Source organism: Pyxicephalus adspersus, chromosome 8 (genome assembly GCF_032062135.1).
Source record: "Pyxicephalus adspersus chromosome 8, UCB_Pads_2.0, whole genome shotgun sequence".
Taxonomy (NCBI): Eukaryota; Metazoa; Chordata; class Amphibia; order Anura; family Pyxicephalidae; genus Pyxicephalus; species Pyxicephalus adspersus.
In genome coordinates this window covers 70,543,638-70,557,890 of record NC_092865.1, presented here as the reverse complement: position 1 = coordinate 70,557,890, position 14,253 = coordinate 70,543,638, and the positions used below count along the sequence as shown (strand labels likewise).

At 36.7% G+C, this 14,253-nt stretch overlaps 1 protein-coding gene and 1 long non-coding RNA gene across 2 annotated transcripts; one reads left to right on the top strand and one right to left on the bottom strand.

The window, feature by feature from the left end:
- Positions 1 to 911: 911 nt before the first annotated feature.
- LOC140337369 (uncharacterized) lies at positions 912 to 6,333 on the bottom strand. Its single transcript, XR_011922025.1, has 4 exons — positions 6,087 to 6,333; positions 3,929 to 4,059; positions 2,069 to 2,154; positions 912 to 1,719 (listed from the first exon to the last, which is right to left on the bottom strand). It is a non-coding gene; the product is annotated as an uncharacterized lncRNA (long non-coding RNA).
- Positions 6,334 to 8,805: 2,472 nt separating this feature from the next.
- Positions 8,806 to 13,455, top strand: CBY1 (chibby 1, beta catenin antagonist). Its single transcript, XM_072421095.1, has 4 exons — positions 8,806 to 8,963; positions 9,811 to 9,916; positions 10,694 to 10,806; positions 11,512 to 13,455. Exons 1-4 carry the CDS (start codon positions 8,877 to 8,879, stop codon positions 11,590 to 11,592), a joined length of 387 nt encoding a protein of 128 aa, XP_072277196.1. The 5' UTR covers positions 8,806 to 8,876; the 3' UTR covers positions 11,593 to 13,455.
- The last annotated feature ends 798 nt before the right edge of the window (positions 13,456 to 14,253 follow it).

The window sequence follows — 14,253 nt, the reverse complement described above, 5'->3', positions numbered from 1 at the left end:
CCGACATCTGGTGTAAATTTCAAGTCATTAGCCCCATTAAAAACACATTTACTGAGAAAAAAGTTGATGTGTTCAATACCTGTTTCCCCTGCTGTAGATTACATATTACACATTACATATGTACATATTATATATATATATTACATATTAAATAAATATATATATATAAATTATATATATTAACTATTTATATATATGCACACACTGTATATATTAGAAGATCTCTGTACAACAGTGAAGTTCCAGACAGTGGACATGAGAAGGGTCCTTGCTGGCCCTCAATCGAAACTTTTACAACCCGTTCCTATGGCACTAGTTACATAGAAGTTTATACAACTATATTTATACTGTAGCAAACATGTTCTGCTTCAGTACTGTATTTAATACATATTTTGTAAATGTTTATGTCAGGTATTTTAGTAAGGTTAGGTTTCTCATATATTTTTGGCATTAAAGTTTATGTTTTTATGTGGAACCTTTTAATGTACAAATAGGGAATTCAATACTAGGGATGAGCGAGAATGCCTCCGGCATTCTCGTGAAAAGTTCCTTGAACTTCTGATTTCGAAAGATCGAGGAAATTGAAACAGGAGGATTTACAGGATTCCCTGAGAGAACAGTGTGCGATCCCGGGGATCGCACACTCTTCTCAATGAATGCAGCCACAGCTGCAATCATTGAGAAGATGCCCGGCAAAGGAGAACCTCCTGACATTGTAATATAAGTATCTCTTACAAATGATACATTTGTTACATTTTCGGTAAGCGAGAAAGGTCCAATTCGCTCCGAGATCGAACTTCTATTCTTGCTCGCTCATCCCTATTCAATACCATGACACTTGTTTTTTCCATTTTCCATTACCCCTATTAGAAAAAAACATGCCTCCAAGCAAACAATTAATTTACGCTGTTTCTTTAACTAGGCATTGATGCTGTTTGTTATGCATCAAATGAACTGTAAACCCTTGACATGAACCCTCTAACATGAAAAACTGCTATTGTTAAATCATCTTTAAAGTATACCTAAACTTTCAAAACCTACTACCGCCAGTTACCAAAAATTCAGGTTATCGTGGGGGAAAGGGTTTTAATACCAGCATTAACAACCAGTAAGGAGGGGTTAACAGAACTGTACTGACTACCAGTGCCGGGATGGGGGGGTTAATAGTTCTTCCATTGACACCAGTGCTGGCAGAAATTATTGCTGTCACTGATACCAATGTTGAATGTTATTTGTAGTAGTTGACACAAGTGCTGGGAGTAATTATTTTTAATTATTATTAATTTTAATTATTATTAATTTGACAACAATGCTAGGGGGTATTATTGAATCCAATTATACCAATGCACGTGGCTATTATTGTGGCTTCTGGTGCCAATGCTGGGAGTTACTTTTATTGCCTCTGACAGCAATGCTGGGCAATATTATTGTGCTCACTGACACTAAAACTCATATTTAGCATTACTGCCACTGATGTAATACAGTCCATTCATTTTTAGCCCGGTAATTCAGTTTTAGACAAATAAGCTGTAAATAGGCTCATGTGTCTTAATCTCTGATTACCATACCATTGATGAAAAAGCTAGCACATGTCAATATAAAATAGGTACCTTTCAGTTGTTCACTTTTCTTTAATATGCTTGATCCAATTACTTTATAATTTGGAGCATGATGATCTTGAGGGGATAGCATTCCATACAGCTCAGGAGATTCTATCACCTACATCAACATATATCTTAAAACACCACAATACAATAACATGGGAGAAATGATTACAGATTGAATAATAGATATAATATAAGGTATTACTCCTCAAATATTAATATGAATAATGGTAAATAGAAAACCTAAACATATCAATCAGAAACCCATGTAATAACACATAGTAACGCCCATGAGAATCATTGGTATAGTGGGTACCATTGCTTTCTAACCAATCCACTGCAGTGCAACAGGTTCCCATTCAAAAAAATGGGCAATCTAACGCAGCACATAGCAAAACACATGCATTTTAACAAATGTAGAAATCCTTTCCAAAACTAAAAATTTAAAACAAAAACAATCTTACCAAATCATGAGTACCGAATGCGCTTATCTGCTCCTCTAAATGTGAAATTTTCTGACAAACTTTTTCCATTGAGCCAATAAGAAATGCTAAGAAATAGGTTAAGAAATAAAATAAAACATAAGATAATAAATTACAAACACAGGAACTGGGAATGCCTACTAATTAAACATGGTGGGAATGTGGTCCTAGTTTTGTAGTTATGGTATATTACCCGAACAATTTCATAGTGTAAATCTTGAGATAAAAGGAGGAACACAGACATGACATCGCTGGAAGAGAGCACCCTAAAATGTCAGCGTCTCATTTCCGTGTATACATGTAAATTTTGTCAAGTGAATCTATATTTTTATTTATTTTTATATTTAAATTAACTTTTTATTTAGTAATAAAAAACTGGGGGTGACAATAACAATAAAGAAAAATACAGAAGAAGAATAACCAAAGAAAAAGTGTGGTACTTGCAGAGAGCGGTAATAAAAAAAAGTAATAAATATTACAATTTAACATTAAGCAAATGTAACAGTATCAGTCGTGACATTGTAAGCCCATTGTATAATATAAAAGAAAACATAGAAAAGACGGTGCTCCAGACCAGCAAAAGTATCAGTGTCACTCTTGGTAAAGAAGCCGCGTTGTATATCATATGATAAAACAAAGTAAACCCGTGAAGCTACATTTTAGCTTTTAGTGTTCATGCACTTGAATCCTGACTCTGTGCTTTCTTAGGGTGCACACATGTTAGACTTTTGTTGTTGGAAAGGATAATTTCCAACAGCAAAAGACTAAATGATGCATGAACGAGCGCTGTACATAGGCTATCAGTGCCGTTCTGCTCTATGGAGAGGGAAGGGGGGAGAATGAAAGAGCCGTACCCCGATGCACTCTCCCCCCTTCACTTGTATTACGATTGTTCATCATTTGTGTATCTGCCAGAACAGATCAATAAACAATGTTGGACAAGTTCTATACACACGTCAGATTCTCGATATCAGCCCTGAAGAGATAATCGAACGGGAATCATTTGAAGTGTGTACAAAGCCTTAGTCCAAATGACGTGGGTTCCCGTTCCTCTTAGGCTAAGTACACAGGTGCAATAATTGTCGTTGGAAACGATCTTTAACGATCCTTTCCAGCGACTGCACCATGCATGAATGAATGCTGCACCGTTCTGCACTATGGAGAGGGAAGAACAAAGGAGCGGCACAGCTGTGCTCTCTCCCCTTCACTTGCATTACGATCCTTCATCATCCATCGATCCGCCAGAATGGTTATTCGGACACTGGACAATGAGGGCTGTACACACGCAAGATTCTCATGCGATATCAGCCCTGAGCCGATTATCGGATAAGAACCACTGCATGTGAGTACGTAGTCTTAGGAGTGTACAAACTTTAGTATGTTCAGACAGATGAGAAACAGAAGACAATTGAGACTGTATACAGGTTTTAGTAGAAGCTGCTGCATCTTTTGTTCATCCTCCATTGCTTTACATTTCTGTTATCTCCACACATCAATATTGTAATAGGATTGTTAGACCTTACAATCAGAATATTGTGATAAAGGCAGCAGGACATCTGTTACATATTCAGCGGCTCTCCTGTGCAATTACTTAACAAGTGCCTTAGGAGAATTATGTGTCGTGACTTATTAGCCACTTGTAAAACCTCTCAGATCTTTTTACCTTTTTATTTAATCCTACTGCCCAAGGTACCTAAAGCAACTTATTGTAAATGTAACTATTGTTGTGTGATAGGGAACAATAGGAAAAAGAACAGAACAAGGCAAAAGACTTTATCAGAAAAAGACTTCATAGCATTTATCTATTGAATTTTAATAATCAGTAAAACCAGTAAAGGATACGAGCTTGAAAATCTTGCACAGATTTTTTAATGGCTTCTCTTCTTTTTTCTTGCTCTAGTGGGGGTTCAGTAAAATCTTCCACACACAAAGCCATTGGGGAACCAAGACGATTGATTGAATCCATCTCTTAGCTAACAGCAAATAAAATAGTAAAGGACAGTTAGCATTTACTTTGTAAACCCAATCACTATAAAATCTTAGCCCTTAACATGTTATTGTAATTAAATTTAAAAAAGCTTTTTGTCTATTTATTTTAAACTTTGCAACTTTGTTAAAATAGAAACCATGAAGATCCTTATTCAATCACTTCTTTTTTTGTTTCCCATACCTGGTATAGACTACAAGCAGCCATGCAGAGAAGCACTGTGCAGACGTACTACACATTTTCCTTAATCTTTCCTTTAGCGACTAACTAACCAACCAATAATATAGGAAGTGCAGGTAAAAAGGATAAGACCACAGAGATGCAAAGGGAGGAAAAAAAGGAAAAAACATGGCAATTGTTTATGGCACACAGTGCAAACTAAATGCAATTCAGTTAAAGTATGTGAGCCTGGACATTTGACTGTCCCTCACTGGACCCCTCCCTACCCTCCAACTACCGCCCTATCTCCCTTCTCCCATATATCTCCAAACTCCTTGAACGCCTTGTCTACAAAAGACTCACCCATTACCTGAGCACCAACTCTCTCCTTGACCCCCTCCAGTCTGGAATCGCTTCAGGACTGATATTGGACAAGAATCTGGCGTATGTACAGCGCTCGTTCTATGTCATTCATGGATCTGTCCTGGTGGATCGATGAACAACGAACAATCATATTACAAGTGAATGGGAGAGAGCACAGCGGGGTGCTGCTTCGTCGTTCTCCCACTCCCCTCTCCATAGAGCAGAATGACGTTGTATGTACAGCGCTCGTTCATGCTCTGTGCAGTCTTTTGTTAAAGATCCTTTCCAACGTCAAATATTGAATGCGCGTGACAGACAAAAAGATCATAGGTGTTAAACTGACCTGAGAGTCACAAAATGCTCATTGCTTATGGAACCCCTAGAAACCTCTGGAGGAACCCTAAGGATCCATGAAGCCCTGGCTAAGAATATACAGGTTTATTTTCCTTATGGTTGAACTTAATCGTCTTTTTTCAACCGATAGCAACCTATGTTACTATCTACAACCAGGATTCTACTCTTCTTAAAGCAAACTTAAACTCAAAATTTTTACTGTACATAGCAGGGTAGACAACCCTTTTATTTAAAGAAAAAATTGTAGTTATGTATTTTTAAAAAAGGGTGCAGCACCTCTCCTTTTTGCAATGGCAATCATAGCAGAATGGGAGCGCAGGGCCTCCAGAGATACCTACGTCAGGCATCCTGGGAGTCTCTTGGCTGCTTCTTCTGTGGATGTCCCGATCACCGGCATGCGTAGAAGGAGCCCTTTCATCAATGGAAGAACAAAATTGCCAATCTTATGTATGTGCAGTGAAATTGGCAATCTTTTTACCCATCTATGTCACCCAATCTTTCGTCTGCATGAAAGATCGGATGACTTAGGAAGAAGAATGCAGAAGAAGACGCATATCGGGACCTGATGGAAGAAACCTCCCGACAGATTGTCGGACCTGCGGGATCAAAGTAAGTGTGATTCTTTGGGTTTAGTTCCGCTTTAAAAGAATAATAATGTATTTTTTTGCAGGAATAATTTCAATAATAAGTCCACATTTCTGCATCACTTTTCTGTGTATACTCCAATGCCTTTGAATACAAGTCATCTCAGCCAAGTGATTACATATTTATGCTGCCTGTCACAGTTGTTAAATTCAGAATAACAGCTATTCTAGCAATATAAACGACAGTTATTCTGATTTGTAAATGACATTTAACCCCCTGAGCAATACATGCTACTGTACAGTTATACTATTAGTATACTATAAACTATTTTTATGCACCCTTGTTTTAACAGATTTTTTTTGTTTTTTTATTTAAATTTTATTAATAAATGTATTTAAATATTGGACATATTTCGGTGAGTTATGCCTGAGAATTATAGCCTATGTAAAATACATTTTCATGCAAAACAATGTACAGCTTTTGGCATAAAAATACAGACAGAATTAGAATGCTAGGTTCAGCTCCTTGGAATCATTCACAGATATTTCTTACCCCAAACATTTAGTAGTTTAATCCTTATTCAGAACGAGGCTCTGATTAGCTGTGCTGGTTACCATGGAAACGGAAAGGACGTTACTAAAACTTTTCTGTTTTGCGAATGGCGGTTTTCTTTTGAATTCCTTATTAAAATGTCACGGAATTAAATCGTAAACAAAATATTTCACGAGCTGAGATAATAACGTTACATTCATTCGTTCGTTTTTTTTTTTGCCGTTACATTTTGGTACAACCCAGAATGCCAGACGCCTGAGCAGCAAAGTGTTGTTATGGCAACCAAGGCTGTGGACTAAACCATGGTTATAATGGGGGTTATAGTGCTGTTCATTTATATATCGAGGCTTACACATGTGAATATATGAAAACATAAATTGATAATATTAAACAAATTACACTTAATTATTAAAATATTACAATTCAGAAGTATTCAGACACACTTCTATGAGGCAGATGGGTGGTTTCTTCCACACGTTGCTTAGTACGTGGATTTGACTGTTTGTGCGCATGCGCAGTGTTGGAACCAGTGAGCGCTATGTGAGCGCTGGTTTTTCTGTTGTTTCTTAGTTGTGGTGAAGAGATAGGTAAGGTGGTTGTGGTGTTCTGTGTAACTCGTAACGTTGTTCTGATTAGACGTTTACCTGCATAGGATTTATTTAGTTACTTCTCCTTGTTATCATTATTGCATCCTGAGAGCTGTGTGTGGTATTACATGCACTGTATGCTTACTGTACGTAAAATATTACAATACACAATACAAATGTAAGTGTTATTATTTTATAAAAGGTGTAAGGACATGTGCAGATTAATATTATGTAAGTGTTAATATTATGTGGTGTAAGTTTAGTGTGTAAAACCACTTTTTACAAATGCTGGTTAGAGCGTTCCTAAACACAACATTTTTACTTTACAAGGTAGACAACTCTTCTAAATAAAGTAAAAATGTTGTTTTTTTTTTTAAAGGGTGCAGCACTGCCCCTTTAAGTCTTGATTGCCATGGCAAATGTACCTAAACTCACAATTTTCACTTTACATAAAAGGAAAGACGACTCTCTTATGTTAAGTAAAAATTCTGTGTATTTGTTTTTTTTTTAAGTGCAAAGTCCTCTTTTTAAAAAAAAAAAAAAAAAAAAAAAAAGGGTGCAGCACAGCTTTAAATTCTCAATCGCCTAAGCGGTGGAGAATGAATGGGAGAGCAAAGCCTCCTGGGATTCCTCACGCATCCCGGGAGACTCTTGGGTGCTCCTTCTGCGCATGTACGAGCATCTCAGGCATTTCACATATCACACACAAAAAAGAATATTTTGCTGGGATATTGCAAACACCTATAAAAGCCCAGCAGGGACAGCCTGGTACTGCTCCTAGGCACCTCGTGTTTGTCAGTCGGTTCTGGGGCCAGTAATTTGTGCAGTAGTCTAAACATGACTTTAAAGCAGATCTAAGCTCTAGAAATAAAAAAATTTCCATCAGGCCAGTCCTTTATTGCAGAATAAAATGTATGGCAGTAAAATATTCCTACCTGCCTGATAGTAATTTTATAAATACACTCACTCATCCCTCTTCCATCATGGGTAGCTCCATCTATTTTCTGCTCCTCTTCCTAGTTCAGATCTTCAGCAATCTTGATTGGCTGGGCATGGATGATGTAGCACCCATTATCCCAGAATCTTATGCTGTGCATGTGCAGCTCTTGCACATGCACAGCAAGAAGACAGGAATTAGGGAGATAAGTGTATTTTATTGCAGAAGGAACATCTGTCCTTAACTGTATTTTCTTTAACTGTTATATTTATTAACCTCAAATACAGTTGACAGTCTAAAATCTGGCAACCTCCAGACCTGAGGAGTGCTGGATTTTCGAAAGTTCTGGATTTTTTTTTATACTTTTCCCCCACACACAGGCCAGACTTCCTCTCGCAGCACCCGGACATCTGGCACAATTCCAGGGAGCAGGCAGCGGGGACATCTCAAAGTGTATGTAGTGTACAAGCATGACCTAACAGCTGTTTCTGCAGAATAGCGCCATTGAAACATTAGTGGCCAAACAGTGTACTGCAGTTCCTGTATTGAAAATGCGATCTGAAATTCAATCTGGACTATCGATAGCCAGATTTTCGATTGTCAACTGTAGTTTGACTTTGATAACTAACATTTCTTGTTTGGTCTTAGATTCGAATGAAAGAAACCCATAATGAGTGAGAAAAAGCAAACTGATATTTTGCATTTCTTTACCAATACTAAAGATAATGCAACTAATGATAATAGTTACAATAGTAATACTTCACCGTGAGCTGATCAATGAATCAGAGCCTCCACAGTCCTTGTCAGCCCCATTAGGGAGATCATTATTTTACAAATGTATTTATCTTTTTACAAAAATTCATATTTATGGTCTGCGGGATTTAAAATGATGAGTTTAGTGGTCTGTGAGGTCCGAAAGGTTGGGGACCGCTAAGATAAACTATGCATGTCTATGAAAACGCCGGATAATTAAATGGATTCCTCTTTCCAAATCTTCTGAAACTGGAAGAAGGATCCTGTAAATCCTCTAAAGCAATCTGAATCTTGCTCATAGATTACCAGGATAAGACAGATTATGTTTATTTTACATTTCAAGCAGCAGCATGTAATTGTAGGTTTTAGCTGTCCTACAAATAATCTGCTTTTTTTAAAATAAATTTTCTTTGGTGTAAATATTGTTTTTTAACTGTGCTTTTTTTTTCTTTTTATTTGAAGGAAAACTTCATTAAATATAGTTTTGGATCAGCGCTGGAGTCCATTAGGTCCATGGGCAAGATGCCTTTGTTCGGCAACACTTTTAGCCCAAAGAAAACGCCACCTAGAAAATCGGCGTCTCTTTCCAATTTGCACGCGGTATGTTGTTAAGTATGATCTTTTCCTGCCTTTGTGGTATGACATCAGTTATTTGTCTGTAGTTACATAATGATATAGTAAAAATTAGAGAGAGAAGAAGATTGAGCTTTTTCCTTACATTCTTTCAACTAGTTTTGAGCCAGTCCTGTTACAATAAATATCATATACAAGAAAAGAGGGGCATTTTATGGCGAATAGATGTTGTATTGCAAAAAGATATGCGATTAAGGCTAGGGTATAAACAATCAGTTTAGGTATTACAATCTCGTATTTAGTGATCACATAAAAAGTACCGTCTTCTCAAACCCGACAAGTTTTGCCGTTTGGCTTCCTCAGGGGATTCCTATCTTATCTTTTCTTGTATATGATATAGTTCTATATAAATAAATTAAGTTGCTGTATTCATGACCTTTGGAAAAATAAGGACAACCACCTAACAACTTAAAACCTGACTATGTTTGATCAAAATGCCTTTTCTAGCTTTCACGTGAATGTGGAGAGAGATTTACGAAGGGATGTAAAAGAAGAAATGGAGAATTTCATGTACTGCTATTATTACATGTAATAAGTACATGCATAAATAAATAAAATATCAAAATATAATAGTATTTCACACTAGTGGTTCTTTAAATTATAAATATCAAATTGTAAATCTCCTAATGATTACCAAATTATACGTATGTATGTATTAAATATCCTTGTGTAGATTGTTAGCGAGCATTTACTTCTACAATACACAGTTCCAAAAATTGAGTTATATGTCTATCTATAAGCATATTTCAGTTGTTGTCTGTCTTCTAAATTTACTTTAATCTTTAAATTTGTTTTTTTTGTTCTTCATCTCTAGTTGGATCGGTCAACCAAAGAAGTCGAATTGGGTCTAGATTTTGGTGCTCCTACTATAAGTATTGCCGGACAAAGTTTAAAATTTGATAACGGACAGTGGATTACTGGTAGGAAAAATTACATAGATGTATTTCTATAGCTACATAAAGAAAATCGCAATGAGTGAATTACATTTTATATATTCCATAGGTAGGATTGTAAAATTACAAAAATAATAGGTTGAAAAGCCTTGGGATTTAAAATAATTTGTAGGTCTACCCAATCAGTTGAATGCATACACATTTTGGCTAAATAATTTATTAATTAAAACATTCCCCGTCCTGGTCTTCCTCGCCTTTTTCGGCTTGCTCCTACTTTGTGCTGATTTAAAAGAGCCCTAAAAACCTATTTTTTTTTTAACTTGCCCACACATTTTCTTCTGTCTTTAAAACCATTACCATTGCATATCTCCCCTCCTATTTTGTGATGCTTCCCCCACCTCCTAGATTGTAAGCTCTTGGGGGCTTACTCCACAGGGAAGTCCTCTCCTCCTCCTGTGTCACTGTCGGTCATTTGCAACCCTTATTTAGTGTACAGCGTTGTGTAATATGTTGGCGCTATATAAATCCTGTTTAATAATAATAATAATAATACAGTGTGATGGTTTCAGAAAGGCAATGAAGCAATATAGGTATAATAGGTATACAGCTAAGGTGTTTTGCTAACTTCAACAAAATTAGCATTATTTAAAATGAGTTCAGCATGGTCAGTCTAGATATTCACTCAGTGGTAGATGATTTAAACAAGTAAAGGTATAGAGTTGACAAATTAAACTTGCAATGTAATCTCGTTTTTTATCGTTTTTCCCTTGCTTATGAGCTTTATTACTTTCCTACTAATTACAGAATCAGGTGGAACTGGATCACAGAAAGAACTCCAGCGCCTTCGAAAGAGAAATCTACAGCTGGAAGAAGAAAATAACTTGCTTCGTCTGAAAGTAGACATATTACTTGACATGGTAAGAGAATGAAAACCAATATTGATTTTGGTTTATTTCTTAATTTAGACACTTGACTGATGAGTTCACCCACAAGTATAAGGACAGGGAGTGCCTTATCACTTAAGAAACTCCTTTGTGTGGTAAAATCTGTCCTCCATGATGCAGGCAGTACACTCCAAGTATTCAATACACTGGATTTATTTTGGCATTGTATATATAGAAGTATTTGAAACCCAGGGAAGTCCGTTTTGCAGCAGGCTGACATGGGTGTTTGAATGAAAGCTATGGGTATTGGCATCAGAGGGAGCAAAAGGCACAATATATGAAGCATTACATTGGGGTGAGGCGATATACTGAAGGTACACACTCATGCTACAGAATGCTGAGTACCTGTGATAACATTTTATCCACAGTCTGAGAATGCCACTATTTATAAGCTAGTTTCATAGGAAATCTTTGAAGACTGCCACTGTTGTCTTCTACCTGTCTGGAAATATTATTTGACTTTAATATATTCTGAAACAAGTATGCTAGTAGTTCAGACTAGGAAAGTATTTAGGATGTTTTCACATTTATACCAATTCTTTTAAAATATTTGCTCATCCATATAAGTGTTTGCCAACAGTTATCTAATCAGGTCTTGAAATGGTCAACTTCTGTCCTTTTACAGCCTTTGTATTGCATTTTTATATTTATTCTAAAATTATTTTTTTTATGTAATAGCTCTCCGAGACCACAGCAGAATCCCACCTTAAGGAAAAAGAGCTGGAAGAATTGAAAAGCCTGAGTGGGCGAAGAAAATAAATGTACAACAGAAAAGATGCACAAAGGATCAAAGTGAATTTGCCATTCTTAAATCTTAATACATTTAGGAAATATTGCATAGTGATTCTAATATTTATTAGCTTTCTGGCTAAAATATACATTTTTATACAGACTCTATCCCCTTATTTTATAAGTTCAAGTTTATATCAACATTTTTTGGAAAGAAGATATTTCATGTAAAAATTCTGGCCTAGTGTCAAAATCTCTCACTCTTGTTAACATCTTCAACTTTTACACTTCAGGTGAAATGTTTAATAAATGTTGGTTGCTCTCAGGTTTTACATTATGAATGGCAGGAGAGTGAACTTTGCTCCTCAGCGATGACATGGGGCAGTTATGGACGGAAAAGGGTGCTACGATATTTACACTGTTCAGATGCAGTAATAAACTCGTCTGGTCCTGACAGCTGGATAATTTCTCCATCTACAGCTTTAAGATCTTGGTATATAGTTTTTATCCTGTACCCTGCCATGACTGGAGTTGTTTTGGCCCAAGTATTAGATGCAATATTTAGGCAATACCTGACTATTCATTTTTGTTGCATTTGCAGCACTTTGAATGCAGAGAGAACACTGCTTCAATTACTTGGGTAGTTTAGTGCATATAGTGTCTGTGCAAACAAGACCTCAGGATTTCTTCAAAAAGTGTCCTCACCCTGTTCATGTAAGTCATGCCTCTATTTATTCTGATGGGGATCTGTTCTCATTGCAGCCAACAGCTTTCCTGCAGAGCACAGCTCTCCCCATGCCAATAAATAAGGCCACACATTTGCAGGATGAAGAGGACATGGTGGGAAATCTTTCTAAAAAGCAACTGTGCGGCTGCATTCGGGGAGTAGGGCAATGTCTTAAATAAAGGTCAGCTTAAGACTGAGAAGCCATATACCTGCCTGAATAGCTGCAGACTGTTACTACTTTTCTGTAAAATATTATTTACCTAAATATTCTGTCAGTTTAAAGCGAAAAAAAAATTGTGATTTTTACTTTCTGGTCGAACCAATGTATTTATTAAAACCGTATCAACAACATTAATGTGCTATGGAAGGTCATCAGTGAGATTTTGCTCTGCTTGTCAGATTGCATAACATGGGTTCCCAAATTTTTGACATCTTCGTTGCTTTTTTCATTCTTTTTCTAGATTCATTTGATATGGATCTTTCCAGTTGTTTCCTAGGACAGTGTGGTGTTAAAATAATTTGCTTTTATTGCATTTCAGTTTCTGCTGTTTGTATGTATAGATCTTCATGTTGTTTAAAACACATATTTTTAATCTTAAAAAAAAAAATGCTGACCCAGATTTAGTAGAGTATATAAACTTTTAAAGTAAATGTCCACCTATTTTGGTGCATAAATTGAAACAAAGTGATATTTACAAAATCAATTTTTTTAATCTTTATTTTTACAGGGGTATTTTTTGCAAAGTGAAGGTTTTACTTTGTTTCAATCCCAATGTCGTTTGCCATGCACAGAGTTCGGTGTCTCTGCAAAGAGCTTCCTAATCTCCTCATACTCGCCTGGCCTGTGTTTCTTCAGCGCCCTTTGCTTTGTCACAGCCTGCACAGCAAATCACCAGTGCAGGTTCTATAGAGATGTGAAGTCGCTCCCTCAGGCTAGAGATGGTTTAGGGAATGGCTGCTAGGCCTGGAAGTGCCAGGCTGTGTTATCTAACACGGGAAAGAAGTGAGGCAGCATAGGCTAGACAAGTATGAGAGGCTCACCGTTACAAAGATGCAGTCACTACATGGGCAAGATGGTTGTGTCATCCTAATGAGAAAACAAAAGTTTCATATATGTGTATGTATTTATTTTTTGTAAATTAAATTTAGTATATTAATTGGAATAATGGTGTGTGTCTATTTCATTTTTGGTTTTTCAACAAAATTACAGTTGCAGATATACAGAATACTAATAACTGCTTTCCTTCTAAAGCGCAAGTGTCAAACACAAGGTCCGCCGGCCGAATTCGGCCTGTCTGTGCATTTTTAGCGCCCGTGGTGACTGCTGCATCCAAGCGCCTTACATGTACATCGTAGTGTAGTGTGATCGTGAAGTTTTTTTTTTTTTCCCATCCTAGGTCACCCTATCCCGCACCAGGGTTAGGTGGTTAGGTGACGTAGGATGAAGAACCCGGAAGAAGAGACGAAGATGGCAGCGTGGAGGCTTGCGGACGGGCGCCAGGACAACGCAGGACCCCACCCGTGTATATATTTTTTTTTTTTATATACTTTTGGGTTTAGTTCCTCTCTAATATATGTTCATGCTTCACGTAGACACGAGTGTTCTTATTTTCAGAATAATACAAGAGGATGGCATGTGATATGGTGTCTCAGGGTGAGAAAGGAGCTATACTTCTACTAACACTATGGATCTGAATAAAAAGTTCCGCCACTGAGCCTGTGTTTGAGATTTTGGCTCTTTATGTGATTTGAGTTTGACACCCCCTGTAGTTCTATACAGTGTGTGTGTATAATATATATATTAATATATCACACTCTGCCAGAAAGGCCTGTGCTGTGTAAATCTCAGGATGTGATAGGGAAGAAAAACTAAAAATCTAATTATTTGGCAGGCAAAACAACATATATTTATATACCACATAATAGGAATGCAGGTTTCAGACAGAACTGATGTATTTGTTATA

Coding starts and splice junctions, on each gene's coding strand:
- CBY1 (XM_072421095.1), top strand. CDS start 8,877: ATGGGCAAGATGCCTTTGTTCGGCAACACTTTTAGCCCAAAGAAAACG. Junction 8,964..9,810: donor CTCTTTCCAATTTGCACGCG/GTATGTTGTTAA, acceptor CTTCATCTCTAG/TTGGATCGGTCAACCAAAGA. Junction 9,917..10,693: donor TAACGGACAGTGGATTACTG/GTAGGAAAAATT, acceptor TACTAATTACAG/AATCAGGTGGAACTGGATCA.